This window comes from Periplaneta americana, chromosome 13, assembly GCF_040183065.1.
Source record: "Periplaneta americana isolate PAMFEO1 chromosome 13, P.americana_PAMFEO1_priV1, whole genome shotgun sequence".
Taxonomy (NCBI): domain Eukaryota; kingdom Metazoa; phylum Arthropoda; class Insecta; order Blattodea; family Blattidae; genus Periplaneta; species Periplaneta americana.
The window spans coordinates 79,994,764-80,016,840 of NC_091129.1; the positions used below are offsets into that span (position 1 = coordinate 79,994,764).

Here is a 22,077-nt window from a genome sequence, read left to right on the forward strand (position 1 = left end):
AATTATGGTGAATGTATTTCGCTTTAAAGATATCAGATAAGTAAGCTGTTGAAATTTATTGTTAGTAAATGATCGTGAAGACTGATTAGAATATTTTAATTATATTTTCATCTCTTACTCGCTAATTTGAGATAACGTTATTCAGGCAGCAAGACCTACCTGACTACTCCAAAAATAGTAATATAAATAAAAGCACAGATGAATTTTAAGTGAAGATTTTTAATGAGGTTAATCACATTACAGACAGAAGTTTGCTTTATCATTAGAAAGCTATCCCACAGGTATGTTGAACTTTTCATTTGAAATAATTCTATAGTATCACCGTAGGTATATTAATGAGGTAAGGCATTTTGGGCACTAAAATTTAGTTTAAAAAGTTGTAAAATTCAAGTAATTAATAATCTCTTCTACACTGAAATCCACTCATTTTTATTTTGTTTTGGTTATTATTAGTGGGAATTTTGAATGACAAGTATAATAATTAAAATTAAGACTCTACAGGAATACTATTGTCATGTCCTTTCGTCGGAGGTCCGCCACCACGGAGATTGCATGTTATAGGTTTACCGCTATGTATTCCTCTATGACTAGAGTCGAGAAGAGTTTTTTTAATAAGGACTAAGATTAAAACCTACCTTTATTTTCTAAAGCCAAACTTGAGAAGTATAACACTGAACAACAAGAATTTTGCTCAGACTTAAAACAATGTGTCCCTTATGGTTTGGTGTGCGCTGGATCCGAAAATGCATATCTTTTCTTCGTATCACGTATAGTTTTTAAGATGTACTATGATTTCACTTTTCGATAAGCGCTTCTCCAGAAACCATCTGGCGCGGATTGGAGAGTTGAAAACCAAAACCAAAAGCTAATGCATTTTATGAGTTTCTGACCTATTTCCGGTTTCTTATGGTTGTCGGCATGTTCTTTTGTACTTCTAATAAAAAAAATGTTATGTTTCATTTAACGAAGCTCGCAACTGCAGAGGTTATATCAGCGTCGCCGGATGTGCCAGAACTTTGTCCCGCAGGAGTTCTTTTACATGCCAGTAAATCTACTGACATGAACCTGTCGCATTTAAGCACACTTAAATGCCATCGATCTGGCCCGGGATCGAACCCGCAACCTTGGGCATAGAAGGCCAGCGCTATACCAACTTGCCAACCAGGTCGACTATTTCTAATAAATAAACAGATGTTGGTCCCTTCTATGCAGTAAATTTCATAATAGTTCAAAGTGAGGTCTACGCAATGAAGAAACAAGGGTGTGATTTTCAGTATTTAAAAGAAAAGTTTACCAGTTTGAGTGAAGGCAAATTAATAGAGAGCATTTTCATCGGTCCATAAATTCGCAAAATTATGGCTGACTCTTTGTTTGAGAAAAAAACTTTCCGTTACAAAAAAAAAAAATGCATAGCGCGCTTACAAAGATATTTGCTCAAATTTCCTTGGAAATTCTATGGCAGACTACTAAATCGAACTTTTGGAAACCATGTTAAGTGCATATGAGAAAGTGGAGTGTAACATGTCTCTCAAAATACACTTTTTACATTCTCATTTGGATTTATTTCTTCCTAACCTTGAAGCGATAAGCTACGAGCACATTTCAACAAGAAATATCTGAAGTGAAAAAGCGATATAAAGAAAGACCATCATCCAGCATCCTTGCAGACTATTGTTGGTTCCTTGTAAAAGACAGTCCCGAGTCAAGTATTATGAGGCATTCTGAATCCATAGTGTGTTGTAATTTTAACAGTAGGAGTGAAAAATAAAAAAAAGTTTTTTCATTAAAAAAGTTCAATTCAATTTCCCCGGAAAATGGTACGTGATGGGGCAATTTGGATTTTGAATTCAGATTTAGGAGACACATTAGTAATATTCACCTATTTTTATTTCGAAGCAAGACAAAATATAAAAAATTGTTGTTCAGTGATAATTATACAGTATGAATCGCATTTCCTTGAGTTTTCTAAACTGGTTACTGCCTATTTCAATTCGAATATTATGAGTAGGAATCATCTTGTACAATTCTGTGTCGAGAATGTTTTGGATGTCGTTACGTTATTTATCATATTACAGATATGTCAACGCTGCAGATAAAGGTGTGAATGTTATTTACTCTACACCTTCCTGCTACCTCAAGGCTGTTAACGACGAGGGACTAACTTACACAACTAAACAGGACGACTTCTTCCCATATGCGAGCGACTCCAGCTCCTACTGGACTGGTTACTTCACATCTCGACCGACAACCAAATATTTCGAGAGACTGGGGAACAACTTCCTGCAGGTGAGAACACCCAGCTTTAAAATATCTTGTGAAAACGTAAAGTTACGAAACTGGTGTAAACGAGTATGAGACATAGCCTACTTCTCATTACAAATCAAAGAATTTCAAATTAGTTTACTCCTTCATAATGTTGCGAATAATATTTCAGTTTATAATTAATTTTCTGAAAGTATCAGTTTGAATGCATATAACAAATGTCCGACATACAAGCAGAGGGGCGAAGAGAAAATGATGTAATATGCAGCTACAGTGTGACTCGTGTAGGCTATATAAACAATTAGCGGCTGTTTCGGTCCCACGTTTCTGGTAAACAGATAGATAGGTACAGTACGATTATTTAGTCCTGACAGTCGTCGGAGATGTGCGCGTGGGACAGGCGAGTCTATTTAGTTACGTCAAGGGGTGATTGGGTTATTCACTCGATTGCCTTTACCGACCGCTCGCCCTATCTCTACTCCGAAACTCTCCCCACTCCTCCTATTACTTCCCCTCTTTCGCTTCGCTGAGCTATCAGGACTAAATAATAGGCCTGTAATAAATATATGAGTACCTGACACTTGGGCCACGCTTTTTCGGTCATTGGTACCTTTGGCTTAGGCTATTACATATTGGTAATGACTTTTTGAGTAAGTTTGGCATATTGGTACCTATTTCGGTTATTATACCCTCAAAATAAAATTAAATGAAAGTAATAATTATTTTTATTGCAAGAAATTGCACAGGGATATGCTGACTGAGTAGGGACTATTCCGTTTCTGCCTCTTCACTACCACTCTCAGCCGCACGATCACTGGGATTGATCTTGGTCTTCGGCACGTCGTTTTATAGCATTGCGTACTCTACGCAAATCGCCTTTCACACCAGCGAGATGACTGTGGTTGTCAGTATTATCTTTTAAAATCTCTAAGTTCATAAGATCATTTCTAGTTGTGCATCTCGCTGTACAAGCTTCCCTGTCCTTACATCTCCATATCGACGGGTTCTCTGCTTGTTGTACTTGTGAAATTGGTAGAAAAACGCATTCAGAACCAGCATAGGCTTATTTTGTACTGGAGTAAATTATTTCACTCGACATATTATACTTGATTTTACTTCTACTGATATATTTTATTGCATTTTACAAATTGTTTTTCCGTTGCTACGAAATGTAATTTAAATTAAATTTATTTCATAAGCAATGACAAAGCAACGTGACTGGAACAAAGCAATGACAAAAAACATAAAGTGACCCAAGTGACCGATGTTCTGTACCAAAAAATTCGTGGTACGGAAATGGCCTATTACCGAAAATGCTGTACCAAAAATTTCGTGGGATCGAAATGTCTTATTTATCTAAATGGCCTAGTACCAAAAATGAAAAGTGACCCAAAAAGATAGACCGAAACAGCCTGAAACGATATAAACAAGTTCTTATTCCCGCAGGCTAGCCAAGCTGTGCTAGCTCGGTAGCTTAGTAGCGTCATTGACTTTGTTGTGATCGCATGTATTCGGTTGAAAAATCATGTGTTTATATAAGTACGATTCTTTTGCTAAACCTGAAAATTGGAGATTATGTCAAAGATATTTTCGTAGAAAATATCTACATTCCCCGATACCTAGTATGTCTATAATTTAGAGATTAGTGACAAACCATCGTGCAACTAACATAGGCATATTCTTACAGAAGACAAATTCGAGACCGCCGCTGTAGGGGAACGGTTAACATGTCTGCCCTTAAAACGAGCGAGCCCTGGTTGAAATCCTGGTTGAGACAACTTGCCTGGTTGCGATTTTTCCGGGGTTTTCCCCTCAATTTCTGGGTAAATTTCGGCGCTGTACTCTGGATTCATTTCGCTTGCATTATCATCTTCCTTTCACAGTTGGTAAAGCGACAAAAAATAAAAATTCGAAGAGATAGGTTCCAGTTTTAGACAAGAGTCCAAGGAAATCTATTCGTAAGTTAGCACAACAAACAGGGTTATCAAGAGATTCTGCACATTTGGCAATAAAAGTGAGACTATACAGAACAAGCGTGGTTCTGCGCCTTATGCCAGTTAAGTAGAAGTGAGAGCAAGATTACATTATTATTAATGGTTCTAACAGTAAGTACATGGCGAGATTTTTTATGCTATGTTAACAGCTAAATCAATAGATATTGAAGTTCGGAAAATCCACGTATGCTACTGGAAGTTCCCTAATATGTCACAGAAATCGGTAGAATATGTCCTGTTTTTCGTGGATTAACAGAAGAGTAGAAAACGTACGCTAATGCGACTGTGCTTGCTGCAGGTATCTCAATGAATGAAAATGCGTAAGATGATCTTCGATTATAGTGTTATTAGTTACCCGAAGACTGTGGCCGGTTCGCTCATTCGAATTAAATCCTTGCAATTTATATTAATGAGAGATAGGCCTAGGCCTATTGGAAGAGAGAGATTGTATGCCCACAATCCACTTACGGTAAATTAATTCCAAGACAACATTCGTACAGAGATTACCAGCATCAAAGAACAAAAACTTCGGCGTGTTTAATGTTAATTAGTTTATTTTACGACGTTTTATCAACTGCTATGGTATTGATAAGAGTCAAAATCAGATAGTTCTTATGGAGTAGACCCTAAAATATTGTTGATATCTAGGGGAAAATTATTTATTTATTTTTTATTTATTTTTCATTAATGTACTAATTCTATTTATTCATTTGTTCAATTAATTAATTAATTAATTAAATATCTTGTTCATTCAGTCATTTTAAGAAGTGTATTCATTTCAAACTAATATAAGAAATTTGTTGTTCTATCCTCCTGAGTCCTGAGACATTTATTGTTTTATTTTTAAAGTTCAATATAATTCTTAACTTAGATGAAGTCACTGACTGACATGAGGAAAAATGCAGAAAAAATTCTGCAGGTTACAGTTAGAGGACAAATGCAGGTATACTATTATTATACTTCGGATCTCTGCACATACATTTTATATCAAAATCTTGTACTTCTATGAAGTATGGTATAGTATACTACACCTTCACGATTTTGGAGACTGTTCTATCACAGAAATAAGTTCGTAAAATTTACACAGTTACATTTCTTTCACTCCGTATTGGTCAATAATAATAACAATAATAATAATAATAATAATAATAATAATAATAATAATAATCTATTATCAGGCAGTACATTTCACTTGACGATATGTGTCAAAGGAAGAACAATTTATTGTTTGTATGCATCTGAAGTCTGATTAGTGGAATATGTAGCTAATCGGCGATGTATGCATTGAAAGGGAAAGTAACTGGCCACCCTACCCCATTATCTCCTGGCCTTGTTGCCTCATGAGTGATGCTTTATTGGTGTTACTTATGAGGTTCAAACCTGTGTTTGGACAGTTGACTAAACAATAATCAATCAGTAATATTAATTGAGTAAAAATGACAAAAAATATGAAATGGAATGTATTTCCAGTAGCCAGTTTTTGTTATGTATATCAGTTGTGCATGTTATTATACCAATATTGAATGAGCAATTTTAGATTTTGTACCTAAAAAGCGAATAAAACTCTTTTTGAACTCAGCTTTTCAATTTTATTGCTTTCAGGTTGCCAAGCAACTAGAAGCGATGACGCAATTGGGACAAGTAGAAGCTTCATCTATCGACAGTTTACGAGAAGCTATGGGAGTGATGCAGCACCACGACGCCATCACCGGAACGGAGAAACAACATGTGGCGGAGGATTATATGAGGATTCTGACAAACGCCTTTGAAGATGCGCGCGGTTCGGCCGAGAAATCACTTAAGTACGATTATTACATTATTATAGGCATAGGAGGGAAATAGTAACCACTAACGCTACACTTCAGCCAATAAAAAGATTTCATGTAGCTTTCTTTTATTACAGTCTTATTTCATTGTAAATCAAATGTCATGTTAAAACGTGAGTGTTAGTCACTAGTCAATTTACCGATTGCATTCCAAGGATATTCTTCTAATATTTGGACAAAAGACACAAAATAATGTTGAATATGCCTTAGTTGATGATACCAAAGGCGTTTTTATTAAATTCGAAGCAATGCATTCCTGATTATGGACGTGTTCAATTAGAGAAAATTAATAACTTTTCTCCTATGTAACAAATTTTCATTAAACTTCGTACAGAAGTTACAGGTATTATGTTTGGTTTATATAAAAACTCTGTTTCTGTAAGGGAAACTGTACCTTATATGGGATTGTATTTCTCCTATGTAACAGATTTTCATGAAACTTGGTGCAGTAGTTTCAGGTAGTAGCCTATATTTGTTTTTGTATAGAAAAATTACTATTTTATAAGGAAAAGTACCCTTTATAGTGGGTGCTTTTAGCGAAAATTAGTAACTTTTCTTCTATCTAACAGATTTTCATAAATGTTTGTACAGTTTTGTACAGGTAGTATATTATTTATTTTGTATACAAACTCTGATTACGTTTGTGCAAATGAAACTCCCTTTAAAAGGGGAGGGTGCATTTAGACAAAATTAAAATAAATTTAGACAAAATTAGTAACTTTTCTCCTATCTAAAATGTAAGGTACATTTAACATAAACAAAACTGTGTGATAAAGGGAAGTGAGGGCGATTGATGTTATCCAGACACTTACTGGGCTGCAAATAAAATCATCTGCACCCTAAATTCACTAGGTTCCGTATAAGCTTCTCTATTGACCGAATTGAGCATATTTACAGAAATATTTCGGCATAAAAAATGTGATACTATCTCATCATAAAAATTCTGTACATCTGTATATCTTTAAAACATCACATAAAATTATGGAGCTATTTACAAATGAAAAAGTCACCGAATAAATTATACGTTATGGTTAAAGTGATAAACGAAGTCCGAAAAGTCATAAATTTATGTTATAACTGAAAATTTTAATTTTCTGGCTACTTTAGAATCTTTATTTTTCTACCGTAAAAATCGTACAAATTATAAGTTCGTTGTTTCGAATATTAAAGTAACAGCACAAACGACGTTAGAGAATTAAAAATATGAGAATAAATTACTCTAATTATTTATTAAACGAAATGCATAAACAATCTTGTTTAAATTAATGAACGAAAATTTGAATTTTGGCAAGGATTTTTCACTTTCGGATCATTGTGCGATATAATGCAATTTTGTTTTTTTATTCACAACCCAATTTTAACTGTGATAATCACCTGGGAAATTTCGATTAATGAACGGTAAGTCCATAGTTGATATGAATATACATAAATATTTATTTTTATATTATATCACATTTCAGTCAGCTGATATCACAAGATGCCAGCAACAACGTACAAGTGTTCAACTGTCTTGAGCTAAACGTCAGCTCGTGTGACGTCACAGAAAATCAAGAGAAGTTTGTCGTGACTGTATACAACCCACTCAGTCATGAAATTAACCATTTTGTGAGACTGCCTGTTCTTTCTGCAACCTATACCGTGCAGGGACCCGATGGTAAGAGCAGCTCTTTCTACTATACTACTGGCTAGTAATAAGGTTAATGAGGGTGGTAATAATCAGAATCTTATGTTATTTATTCGTGGAAAAGCCATGTCTGGAGCTACCAATATTAATGGTATTAATCAATTACCAAAGCCTCCAATTATGATTGGTAAGTCTCTTTTTAGACAGTTATTTCCAAAAGTAGACCTGTCAACGCTAGGCAGCATGCGAAAAGTACTTTTTAACACTGACTTCCAACTGTTCGTGCCGACTGTCAATTTTGTTCCCAAGGGCAGCAATCGCAACCATCAATAAAACGATTCAAACAATGCCAGGCCAATAACACATTTTCGCTGGATTTACGTTCAACATTCCTTTATCTTGCAAAATTCCATAAACCTGTTGTATGATATAACATCTTCCTGCTTCCTTGTTATTCTCCCTTCAGTTTAATTATTTTCTTCCGGTTCATTTTCAGAATTGTTACTTGTTAATTTTCGGAAGTCAGTTTGAAACTCCAGCCATAATGCTTCATAAATTTACCGCCAGATTATTTTCAGTGCGAAACCTGCCATACGGATTAATACTGTAATCGGCAGTTCATAATTGTCCACCAGGTATAGCAGAACCAGCAATTTCACGTAAAATATATAATAAATTATTAAATATTTAACGGCTGTCTGGAAAATAATGTAGGCCTATGGCACATATGTTTATAGAGATAGTATCTTGTTTGTAGGTTTGCTACATTCGGCTTGAGATTCTGTTTCGGAAACATCCCTATTAATTAAAGACTTGTATGGGAAATATTTATTCTCGATTTAGAAACTGTCTTTCGGCAGATGAATGATATTATTTGGAAAGCTGAATTTAACCAAGCTTAAAGAAGTATGCCTATGTACAGTATGTAGTTCCAGAGTTTACATCTACAATCCACAATTTTTTTCTCTGAACTCCACATGTTCAATAATTCGTGTTTTATAAATCGATTTCTCATTTTGTTCCCTATTAGCAATCCTAATATTGATGACAAGAACTTCTTTTCTGACGTCTGAACTAATATTCCCTTCTTTCTTCAATAGCTCACAATTTACTGTCTATATGAAGCTTATCATGGCCACAGTTTTTTTTTAAATTCAGTTGTCGTTTCTTTCTTGGTTTCTCTTTCCAATGTTCTACGAAAACTTCGGCAGATTTAGTTGAAACTATCAAACTTACGACTGAGGTGAATAATTTTATCAAAGATATAGGAAACCACATGGTCTATGACATTATTTTAGTGTTGTATCAATACATTCACCGCTCCTTTTACATGCATTTACAAGTTGAATATATGTTCCCTTTTGGCATTAGTATCCACAGATTCGTTCACAGGAAAATTTTTGACATTCCGACAACAATTGAAGAGTTGGATGGTATGTGTAATTAAAAAAAATGATAGTTCTCAGTAAATTGCACTTTAAATATCTAAATTTAGAAATTTATCTTTGTTTTAAAATTGATGTATTTTAATAATTACACTCATGCTTCTCTAAATATCTTTTGCAGCACTTGTTACATGTCGAGAGAGTTAGATGTGTAAAAAATAAAATAGGCCTAATGATGCAAATTTGATATTAATAAATTGTCAATTTTTCATGGGATGAAAAGCAATGTAGAAATATCCTTATATTAATTATTTATTTTGTTTTAACCGAAACATTAATCTTTTCTTTTAACTATTTCATTAAAATCAGTTTTGTTTTAAAATATTCTTTTTATATTGACAAGTTTACAATGAAAACATATTTTCTTCTCGTTTACTGTCAGTCAGTCATATTTTGTGATAGTACCAAACAATGGATAACAACACTGTCATCAATATTTTTATCCGCAGTCTAGCAGAATGATTGAAAAATGCATTTTGTTGTGGCACAGATACATTCTTAATTCAAGCTTTCGTGCAATGCTGACTGATACCAGCTGGTCACAATCTTCCGCTTTCCTCTAACACTCAGTTCACTAAAACTAAGAGTCATCATGTGTGAGCAGTAACAATCATCACATCAATACTGATACAAAGCTTAGAATTGAAGTCAAACAATGCTAAGAATAAACTTAAACGCTCATTGATACCGACATGAACCACATTATACGTTCTGTGCAAAGAGGATACTTTTTCCGAAATATAAAATAAACTCTAACTCAGCAAACATTAGGCTAATACTTTTAAATTATACGTGAACCATCTTGTAGAAGGCAACACATATTATAAAAAAGGGGAATTTGGTCAAATTTACCTTTCTCCACCACGTTTCTCCATTAAATCCATGCCTGGTTCCTTCATTTCTTGAAGATGAAAGAACTATAAATACTGATAAAGCTCAATGCACTGAAACGGTACAAACGGATCCCGTTGTACTTAAAAACAATAAGCAATATTCGATAAATGTTTGTATATACGAAATAACGTTTATTTCTCAGCATAATAGTTGAAAAGTTGATCCTAATTTTAAACGTTCATGAAAAGTCTCATTCAGCTGACGAAGGATGAGTGAAGCGGAGAAAAATTCTCTCCGGCACCGGGACTCGAACCCGGATTTTCAGTTCTACGTGCTGACGCTTTATCCACTAAGCCACACCGGATTCCAGTTCCCATGCCGGATTGAATTCTCTCAGTTTAAGTTCCACCTCTTAGTGGCCAACCCTCATACACTGTGTCACAGAGGCAAATGTCCAACACGCTATGTGCAGAGGTGCACTCATTACGACTAAGTGGCCGGGATCCGACGGGATGAGTGCCGTCTTAAATCACTAAGTGATTATTTACGCATATATTACTGTGATGTACCGAAATACGTATGATATTTCCGTGCGGAAATTCTGTACCACTTGATGAAGAATGTGTGGAGCGGAGCAGCTGAGAAACGAACTTAAAGAAAAGTTTTCGGTCTGAACCCAACCTGAGAATGAACAAAAGCTCTGTATCATCCCTTCCGTCATTGACTAAGATAGCCTATTGAGATGAAACAGACCTGTGTGGTTTTTTCTTAAGATGCGGTTTACTTACGGCGGTCATCGCCGGACGCACATCGCCGGGGATTATAAACGCTGGCGATGATCATCAGGAAGTGGTTTCTTTATCAGCGTACATCGCTGTCACTTCTCACTTGTTTTGCTGGAATAACTCTATTCAACATTTCTACATGGCCTTCTCTAAATATCAATTATTGAACACGTATGCGGCGATATGCGTCCTGAATTTGCTTCAGAAGTAACCTCCAGCGAACTGCGTGGCGTCGAACGATCTACGTTGGCGATCATCGCTGTAAAGAAACCATGCGCCTTCATTTTAACTGCTAGCAACTCCAGGCGACAACCGCCAGCGACGTGCGCCCGCCAATGATCGCCGTAAACAAACTGCATCTTTACTGTCACCTAATGACAAAATAACAATATTGTAAAAAATTATGTCACTTATAAATCATAACAAGAGAAATAAAAATGAAATGAGGATCATGGAATGCAATGATAAATTCTGTCTCTCAAATAGGAGCCCTTCAGACGACGCAAATGGTGCCCATCCCGAAAGAAGTCCTCGATTCGCCTGAGAGGGCAAGCAGCACTGCAACACATGATCTTGTCTTCAAAGCTGAGAATTTACCACCATTAGGATTCCGATCGTATTACGTTACCAAGACGAGCGATTCGTTTGAGGAAGTTCAGCCCAGTGGTGACTTGTCCATAGGAACGGTAAGAGAAAGTTGATGTAGTAGAAATGTAAGTTAGAGTTATTGTAACCTAGCGAGTTGGCTCGGGACTAGCATTCGGGAGGTCCGTGGATAGATTCCCGGACCGACCAACCTGACTGTGATTTTTCCGTGGTTTTCCACAGTTACTTAAGCATATGCCGGGTTGGAATTTTCATTGCCACGATCAATTTTCCCTTCCCCTCCCGTGTAGAAAAAGAATTTAGGTTTTCATATCATTCACCTTCTCATTTCATTCAATAGCCATATTCAGGTCAAGACGCATGTCTTCATCCGTTTACGGGAGGGGGCGTCCTCTCTACAACCGTTCCTGAGATCCCAGCCTTCCGCAATATCTCTGCCAGGATTCATTCCTTAAGAGCACTTCCAAGGGCGCTTCGACATCTTGGAAGGTCCGTTGGAATGGATCCTGTGTTGCTTGGTCACACTGGCGTTGTGAACTTAGAGCGGGGGAGGGTAGGAGGCTCCCATTGGGTGAGCGAATGAAGGGTCATACGCGGCCGGTGGGCTAGTACTCCCTCATCCTCATTAATCCTATACAATTCGGGATGAACAATAGGCCTCAATATGGCCGACGTGCAAAGGGTCGTTCCAACCTGCTCGTAGCCACCGTGACCTAACCCAACTTAACCTAGAGTTATTGTAAGTTGTTACTGAATAGAAATATGTACTTGCCTTAGAACAACTAACTATGTTCTTTGTAAATTTCTCGAAATGTGCTCGTAATAAAAAACCAGATCCCTTTTGCGAGGGTATTACTAACACTTGCGACAGGATCTGGCATTAGAGCTTTATCATTCCATTATAATAATTCCTTTTTACATCTTTATTTTATTGAAAAGCTCATGCAATTAATTTTAATATATTTTGTAATTTTATGAGGAGAATATTTTGAGTTTAGCTACCGGGTAGCTCAGTTGATAGAGCAGCTGGTTAAGGACCGGAAGGTCTGGGGTTCGATCCCTGATTGTGACGGAATTTTGTCGTTACCAAAGTTCCGAACGGCTCCGAGGTTCACTCAGCCTTCTATCAAATTGAATACCGGGTCTTTCCCGGGGGTAAAAAGCGGTCGAAGCGTCGTGCCGACCACACCATCTCATTCTATTGCTGGGGTAAAGGAAGCATGGGGCTCTATCTCTATGCTCCCAAGTGCCTTCATGGCATGTGAAGGGGTTACTTTCACCTATATTTTGAGTTTAATGTTTCCAAATTTGATAACATGCCCCTTGTCTAATTCATTATCCGATCAAGTGAATGTATCTGTAACTGGATAGTTACAAAGATAATTCAAGATTTGACATAAGTGAGACTGTAAGTGCAAAAAAATTTAAAACTCAAGAAATCATTATTGTTAACAAATTTTTAGTTATTTATCAATAGTACGGAAATTATAAAATACTTACAGTATGTAAATTTTATTTTAACAGCCTTACAAAACTTAAATAATAAATTTTAGGGTTTTGTCGACTTAAAAGAACATTTTTTAAATAGAAAATTCACATTATATTTCCTCAAAAAAAAAAAAAAAAGATTAATTTTCCAATACTTGTAATGTCATTTCCGAAAAAACATCACTAACAGAGGCAGCCCTCATCTTCAGACGATCTTTTATTTTATCTCTGCCTCTGTGTAACGTCACAGTTTACTATGATGGAGGAAAGAAGATACGAAAAGTTGTAATGCTTTTAATACACTGACGTCCACGACTAAGGTCGCCCTGAGTGGCGCAGTTGGTATAGCGCTGGCGCTGGTATAGTGTGCTTAAATGCGACAGATTCATGTCACTAGATTTAGTGACATGTAAAAGAACTCCTGCGGGACAAAATTCCGGCAATTGCGAGTGTCATTAAATAAGTCATTTTTTTTCCGCGACTAAGATAAGCCACTTGAATTTAACGGTCACTGATTGACAGGGATATAATGAAATATCTGTACCTGATAAGCTCCAGCGACCTGGAACCCTAAGTGCTTCTTGTTTCAGCATCGAAGACCCTTACTTCACCCCAGCCTGTTTTTAACTATTTTGGATGATATATGATATGAGGGGAAGGTGAAGAGGGTTGGTAAAATGAAAGAGGGGAAAGTATTCCGAGATACACCGTCACCACAAATTCTATCTTGAACTGACGAAGGAACATAACGGGACCGTTCTGAGCGTTCAATTTACGAGCAAAAATACTTCATATTTTTGTAGTTCTATCTTTGAGAATTTATTATTGTGTATCCATTTAATTTCACAAAATACGTAGCTATGTTTATCTAAATTGACGTAGAATGTGTTAATTGAAACATTTTTTTTTAATTCGCGAACATGTTGCATGTAAACTCAAAATTATTTAAAATATAGACTAATAATTGTGTAATATTGGCTTTTGAAGGATTTGGAAGTTGTATTAGACGAAACAACAGGCCTAGTGAAGACCTTGAGAAGTAATGGGGTGGAAATTCCTGTAGCACAAAACCTATACTTCTACAAAGGTGCGGCAGCTGACAATCAAAGAGCTTCGGGAGCGTATATATTCAGGCCAAATGGTACATCGAAAACAGCTATTTCTGATTCTTCCACCTTCGTAGTATATAAAGGTAAGTGTTCCAATAAAAATATACTCATGCTCGTGAGAAAACTTTTTTTGGTGGTACTACTACCGGTACCTAATATTAGACTCTTTTCTTTGTTTGATAATATAACTGTGCAAGTTGAAAGAGACAATAGAATATAGTAAAGTAAATAAAACACTTATGTGTTTTGTAATGTATTGCGTAGTTAGATAATTCTGCTGAAATTCTGCTACTTTGGTAACAACGCATCGCAGGCTCACCTACGAATACACTAAGAACGCAAGTAGCAATCCGTCCCATAGTTCCACCCCATTAAGATTACCAGAATTCATAACGGCAGGAAATAACGAATGTTACTTTTTATTTTAATTTGAAGGAATACCGTCCAATTTATTTAAAAACTGTAAAGGAATATATCATTTCTTCTAATGATAAGTATAAAAATCAGAATAGCACGGATAGTACTTACCGAGTAGAACAGAGCTAACATTTAGGATAAATTTTTTCCTGAAAAAAGTAGCCTATTCATTTGGTACTAATATATCAATAATAATAATAATAGTAATAATAATAATAATAATAATAATAATAATACTTTATTGCCAGAAAAAAGATACATATTGATATTTTTCTATATAAAAACTCTCTAGCACCCCCAGAAAGAGTAACTTGCATACTCGAGCTCATGGGGAATTCCATATAAGTTAATGTTAAGACATTTTATTGAATAACAGAGTAAAAAGTAATAAAAGAAAAAAAAAAGAAGAAAAAAACACATATCACAATAATTGAACTTTAAATTTTCTCTGTTAACAGAAATTTTTAATATATATATATATATATATATATATATATATATATATATTAATAAAGAGCATTAGCAAGTTGTATATTTGGAAATTTATCTATTATCATGTTATAAAGCTTTGGACCGAAGTTGCTACTGTGATTATATGCTACAGTTGTAGTACATTTAGGAACTGTCAAGTATAAGTTGTCTGATCTTTTGGTTTTAATTTATGTGAATATAAATTAAATATGTTTCGGTTTTTATGTACGAAATTCAGTAACACATTGTTAGAAATTTGATGGAAGTCAAATACTTTAAATTCTGAATACAGCAGCTCTGAAGGATAATGAATATATTTATTAACTACTATGAGTACGATCGTGATTTTGTCCATATCGATAGAAAATCTAATAACGAATAATTTATCCCTCTGGCGTATTTCAATAGCGTGTACGGTTTTCTTGTAAATGTAATTTTAAAAACCTGATGTCAAACTATTGCACAAAGCAAGCGAGTGGCAACGTCTTGGTAGCTTACATATGGAGAGTCACCGAGTTCGTTGACCTCTTACATCTGTTTCACGAGTAGAGAATTATTATTATTATTATTATTATTATTATTATTATTATTATTATTATTATTATTATTATTATTATTACAGGTGACGTTGTAGATGAAATTCACCAGACATTTTCCGACTGGGCAAGTCAAGTTGTGAGGGTTTACCATGAAGAAAATCACGTCGAGTTTGAGTGGCTGGTCGGACCAATTCCAACAGAGTATGATAATGCATTCTGCTTCTAAATAACTTTAAAAAATGTAACATTTTCACATTTCAACATCGTATCTCGCTTTAACTCTTGTTCGCTGTGTTTTCTAGGTGTTAATGTCCTGTCTTGCTGTGTTTATTATTTCTGAATGCATGTTTTCACGGATATTTCCATATTTCTCAATTATTTTGGCTCGAACTTCTAGTTTAAATTTTAAATATTGATTTCTATTGGTGTTGTTTAAATAAGTGGAATCAAATTAATTACTTTGCTGTTCTTTATAATTTATTATATTGTCGAGTTCATAATTATTGAAGTCAGTCTTTATGTTCTCATTTTTAATAGTATAATATAGCCGACAATATTTTCTCGTTTATAATTTCCATAACACCCACCATTACTACACACACGATCACAGCACTACTCAATACTAGTCATATCTTCCCACCGAACATCCTTACACTCATCATCCTTCACAATAACTGTTCCTCGACTTCGGAATTTTCAACCGAGAAATGTGGGAGGCTCTCAGACATCAAACGAATTTAAGTATAGGGTCATTCCATGTCAAATCAACACAAAAAAGTGGACTTTTCAACCGACCACCTCAGATTTTCATTAAATTTGGTGGGATGGTAAAAAACCTTATGTTAATTAATTATGTAAAATTTTAGCCCTCAATAATGCACGATATCCATACAGCAAAAAGTCGCATACTATGTCAACAAAAATAATTCATAACTTCTCTTTTAATTGAGGTAGAATCTTAAATTTGGGCTTATTTTAAAGCTAAGCGATCACACGTTTCAATAAAAATAGGCTTGCATCAAAGTAACGAATTCTTTATTGAATGGTCACGTGAAACACATTTTAACATTGAATATCTATAAATGCGGGACACAAATTATTTCGCGAAAAATGTATGTTATAGAGGTAAGAGTATTCTCCCCTTGGTGTAAGTTTCATTTTGAAAACGTTTCAGGAATATCAGTAAAAAAATATATCAATGTATTGGTTTGTAGCACTTAAACCCATCTTACACCAACACTGCATGCGCGCGAGTTCGTACTTGTCTGATCATCTGCGTCGTCGATCTGTCAGGCCGTCATGAGTGGCAGTTTATACAGTCTTCAATTTATACAAAACGTGCGATCTGTTTCAAGTGCAGTGTCGTTAGTTTTTGTAGTATGTGGTAGTTTTGTGCGTTGTAATGGAGTCGCGTTTTAAGTTGTAGGCCTATGTTTGCTGCAATCCCTTCGAGAAATCAGAGCATTGTAATTAGAGGAAAAATTTAAGAAGTGTTATATCGTGGATGTGTTTAATGTATTTCCTGATTTAAAACAGGAACAAAAGGTGTGCGCTATGTGTCGCAAAGGAATAAAAATATAATATGATGCTATTACGCAGAATCCTCAGAATGACTCTAGTAATGAAGAATACGTCGCTTCCACAGCAAATGTAAGTTCATTAAATACAAGTCTTTTTGACCAAAGTGTGTTCCTTATTAAAGAGAAAAGGCTACAACAAGAGAAATATAAGAGACAAAAATTTGAAAATATTGTAAAAGATAAAGTCTTCGATATTAAAGACGCCGAGAAACCAGGACCTTTCTGATTCTGAAATGTTGTCTCAGTTGCAGGAAAATTTTCAAAATTCAGGTAAAAGTGAGAAAATCACCATTTTAACAGTACTACCTAAAAGCTGGAGCGTAAATAATATAAAAAAGAGTTTCTTTCAGTTTTCGAATACATAATTCGGAAAGCCAAAGTCCTGGCAAAGGGAAAGGGAATTTTGTGTTCACCAAATCCAAAATCTGCAAAAACCCTTGCTCGCGGCTGTTGCCGGTAAAGTTAAAGAATTCTGTTGTTCTGACGAGATAAGTAGAATGATGCCTGGTAAGAAATATTTGTTGTGATTAAAGAATCAGAGAGTAAATCACATGAGCAGAAATGAATTATATGCAGTGTTTAAAAATTCTAACCCTGAAATGAAGGTAATATTCTCCAAATTTTCAGCTCTTAGACCAAGAAATTGTATTCTAGCTGGAGTTACTGGAACTATACTCTCTGTGTTTGTGTCCTTATCAGAATGTAAAACTTATGCTGGAAGCAATTTATTAAAGTTTCAGGTCTACGTGGATTTCTAGAAAATTTTTCTTTATACCTTCCAACTTATCAACATTTCTTGGCTACTATGGTGTGCAATCCTCTTCATATAAATTGCTTGTTCAGGAAATGTACAGAATGTCCTGAACCATTCAAAATAAGAGAGGGTTTAGAGAAATGTTTCGAATTAAACTTCAGTGAATCAGTGACCTACAAGCAGTGGATGATGACTGACCGATCAACGCTTGACACAAATTTTTCGACTGTCTCTTGGAGAAACTTGGTGATTTACTGACTCACTCATTTATATCATCTGAACAAAGTAAGTTTCTACGTGATAAGAAATCATTTCTACAGCCATGCCAGCTTGTTGTGTTATGCGACTTCGCTGAAAACTATTATTTCGTAATCCAAGATCAAAGTCAGTCATATCACAGGACTAATGTGCAGACAACCATTCATACTTTCGTAATATATTATAACGAATCGTCATCCGATACAGTCTCTATTAAAAATCTGGTAATAATTTCACACTGCCCGAAATATGACACTATAGCTGTAGTACATCTGTTTCGAAAATGTCTAATGGAGTCATTAAAACAAACATCTGTAATTCACCACAAAAATTATGTATTTCTCCGAAGGATTCTCTGCTCAGTATAAAAATAGGAAAACAATTCCTGAACCTCATATTACATGAAGAAGATTTTGGATTTCCAACAGAATTGCATTATTTTTGCATATCACATGGCAAAAGAGCATGCGACGTTGTAGGTGGGACACTTAAAAGGTTTGCGGCTTGTGCTAGTTTGCAGAGACCATCCGATAAACAAATAACTACACCTAGGGAATTGTACGACTGGACAAGGGATCATCTCCCAAACATTAATACCGTTTATGTGACTGAAAAAAGCTATACTGAAGAGGAAAAAATGCTTGCTCTTCGATTTGCAAAATCCACCGCAGTGTCTGGAACACAAGTTTCATACAGTCCTGCTGTTTAGGATGGGTATTATACTTGCTAAGCAGTTTTAAAATGCAGCTGAAACAACGCAGCATCCTGTCTGGAAAGATGATCAGACTATTTCATCTCAGCAATGAAAGGTAAGCATTTCTTACAGAACTTCAGGTTTAACAAAATTCATGTGACAATAATTTATTTGAGGTAATAATTTAAAAAATTCGAATTATGTACTACATGTTAAATTACATAGCGACATTCAAGAATATGGTCAAATATAATTAAATACGACGAATGTGTGGGACATAATTATCGCGACTTATACGGTTAGCTTACGCTTGCAGTGACATAATAATTTTTATCTTTGTAACCTATGATGATTCCAAGTTGAAATTTATCGGTTCATTATATCACTAATTGAGGCGTACTATATATTTTTTTTCCTTAAACTAGAACCCCCGCATTTTTAATTATGAATATATGAAAATTGTTTCACCATGTTTTTTTAGTGCAATTGAATACATGCAAAAAACAATATAAGCAATAAAAACTATCACATATTAAGAATGTATCACCCAATTTTTGTAAATTTATCTGGAGACGTTGTTGAGATATATAATTTTAATTGAAGCGGCGTGCTTACAAAAATATGATTTTTCTTCATGTTTGAAACGCCACTGACAGAAAACGAAAAGCACAGGACATATGAAACTCGGCAGTTTTAGTCAGCGCGGCAGGTAAAACAAATCCTCAAATTTTGAAAGAAATCTGAGTCGGTCTGGTTGAGCGCCTTGTTGATTTGATATGGAATGACCCAATAAACGGAGGAAGCAGTTGTCGATTAGTTCTTGTTATCAATAGTAATAATTTCTTTTTCAGCTTACGTTACTTTTGCATATAACAGGATAAATATTCAAATTATCTCATGACACATTATTATTATTGTTATTATTATTATTATTATTATTATTATTATTATTATTATTATTATTATTATCAATCTTTATTATTGTTTCATAAACACTACTTAATTAACATTATTATTCACTTTTACAGTTATTATTCACTATTATTCCTCACTACTACATTATTGTATTAGGTTCTAGATATTATTGTAACAGGTAAGGTTATTGCCTTAAATTAGAGTCTGGCTAAGTATAAGAGAAGGTCTGCTGGCTTTAGTTCTGCCAGATTAATAATAATATATAATATTATTTTTATTAATCAGAGGTTATACACCTTTTCAACAACCTATAAAATGAACACAATGGTGTAATTTTGTGAGATTAATTCGCGGGTGCTCGTGTAAAAAGGGTTAAGTTGATTTGTCTAAACTGGAATAAGTACAGATTTGAACTATCCACAATTACTTTTCTCTTGTGTTAAAGGGGTTAAGTCATTCTTCCATCTATGATGCAGTTACAGTGCTCCATATTTTGTGACAAAGTGGTTTTGTTCAGTACCAAAGGAGAGAAGTTTACATACCTTGCAATTTGACTTAACCCCCTTTACACGAGCACCCGGGAATTATGAACGAAAAAAAAAAGTTCATTTTTATAGTTACAATGTACGTCTCATATACTTTATGGCGTAATTTTCAGTGACGGGATCGGGAAGGAAGTTGTGAGTCTGTTTACAACTAATCTGGATACCCAGAGCCTTTTCTACACAGATTCTAACGGACGAGAACTTCTGGAGCGAAAGCGAGACTTCCGTCCAACGTGGAATTTGGATCTTCACGAGCCGATCTCTGGCAACTACTATCCTGTCACTTCCAAGATCCTGATTAGGGACGCGACCAAGGGGCTGGAATTGGCTGTGCTGAACGACAGGGCCCAGGGAGGGTCAAGCATTGTTGACGGCCAAATGGAACTCATGGCAAGTGCCTTATATTAACACAGTTCCTCTCGTCTCCCATCCTACTGCTTCCACATATATAACTACAGGTTGTTGTTGTTCTTGTTCTTCTTCTCCTCTTCCTGTTCACACTTCTAATTACATTGTATATTATATTACTGTAACAACTTATTTCTTTAGATTCTTTCGAGTAATGAAGAGTCATCTGGGTTGGAATGGAATGTAATGGAATTCAAGTGACGGGGGCACAGGTGGCCCAGCACTGCGACCTGTTGAGATCTATTGCGCTAACCCTCGATATGGAATGAGTTGCGTACCATAGATCCCCTACGCGCACCAACCCAACCACATGACTCCCTGACGACCGGTCCCTACAGCCAACAGAAATCCATAAAGCCTACCATTCCTGCTTCGGCAACTTCCCCCAAGGCCCCCCCTGTCGGTCCGAGGCGAAACTCCTCCCCCGAGTAGGTCCGCCCCGGGTGCTCGTTGCAGAAGCTATCCAACATCGTTGAGCTACATTCCATGGAGGCCGGTCGAGAGAGCCAGTAGTTCCGGGAGGCCGCCTGTAGAGTGATCTGAAAAACCAGAAACGGGATGATGAGGAAAGGATGATGGGGAGTGAAGGAAGTGGCGAAGATGAGTGGGGTTCCAATCGCCTGATAAAGTTACCTGATATTCATCTATAGGAGTGAGGGAAAAACCCCGAAAAGACCTCACCCATTCAAGTCGTACTGACCGGGAATCGAACCCGGGACCGCTGGGCTCGGAGTTAGACTCGCTAATCCCTCAGCCACAACGGTGGACTCACCTGAGTTGATTACTAGTTATCCGCAGATCAAGACTAGTATTAACACTCAGTTATGGAAGCGAAATTTGAATATTAAATAAACGAATGTCACAGAAACTTGAAGCAGTTCAGATGCGTTTTTGAATATAACGAGGTTCGACCATAAAAGAAACATACATATCCGAAAAACATTACAAGTTTCTTGTATACAGAAGAAATTCAACAATATCAGCAACACTGGAAGAAGTATGTATGTACAGAGAATGGAAAGGAAGAGACTTCCAAGATTAGCCTCAGTATGTAGACCAAGAGGACACAGAGATCAAGGAAGACCAAGATATCTATGGAGGGATCATAGTCATCTTTCTTAGATTATCGTTACATATCACATGGTCTAAAACGAAGAAGATTATTATCATGGTGATGATAATGATGAACTCCTTATTTGACTATAACATTTTACTAAATTCTCTGTTACATCTTCTTTGCATATGTCTATTTCACAGTCTTCTTCTATGTCCTATTATTGCATTTCGCTTTCCTCTGTGGTATTCTTTTGGTGCGCCTTCTCAAACCTAGTTCTTCATTTCCTATTTTTCCCATCTTATTGTAACTTTACTGTTATACTTACTAGGCCTAAATGTCACATTTATTCATTTTTCTTACTCTGTCTTCCTTGTGCAATAATTATTTTCTTCTTTTATTCCTTTTATCTTTCTCTCACCTTCATTAATCTTTGTTGAAAGAGTAAATAAATTACTTTCATACAGTA

The 22,077-nt window shown here is 35.6% G+C and overlaps 1 protein-coding gene across 1 annotated transcript in view; it reads left to right on the top strand.

Moving 5' to 3' along the window:
- LOC138712046 (lysosomal alpha-mannosidase-like) overlaps positions 1-22,077 on the top strand; it is a 61,124-nt gene that overhangs the window by 26,262 nt on the left and 12,785 nt on the right. Inside the window, exons 8-14 of the mRNA XM_069843437.1 lie at positions 2,076-2,286; positions 5,859-6,058; positions 7,543-7,736; positions 11,257-11,456; positions 13,852-14,056; positions 15,484-15,601; positions 20,260-20,536. Coding sequence (XP_069699538.1) covers positions 2,076-2,286; positions 5,859-6,058; positions 7,543-7,736; positions 11,257-11,456; positions 13,852-14,056; positions 15,484-15,601; positions 20,260-20,536 — 1,405 coding nt within the window. The remainder of the gene's footprint in view (positions 1-2,075; positions 2,287-5,858; positions 6,059-7,542; positions 7,737-11,256; positions 11,457-13,851; positions 14,057-15,483; positions 15,602-20,259; positions 20,537-22,077) is intronic.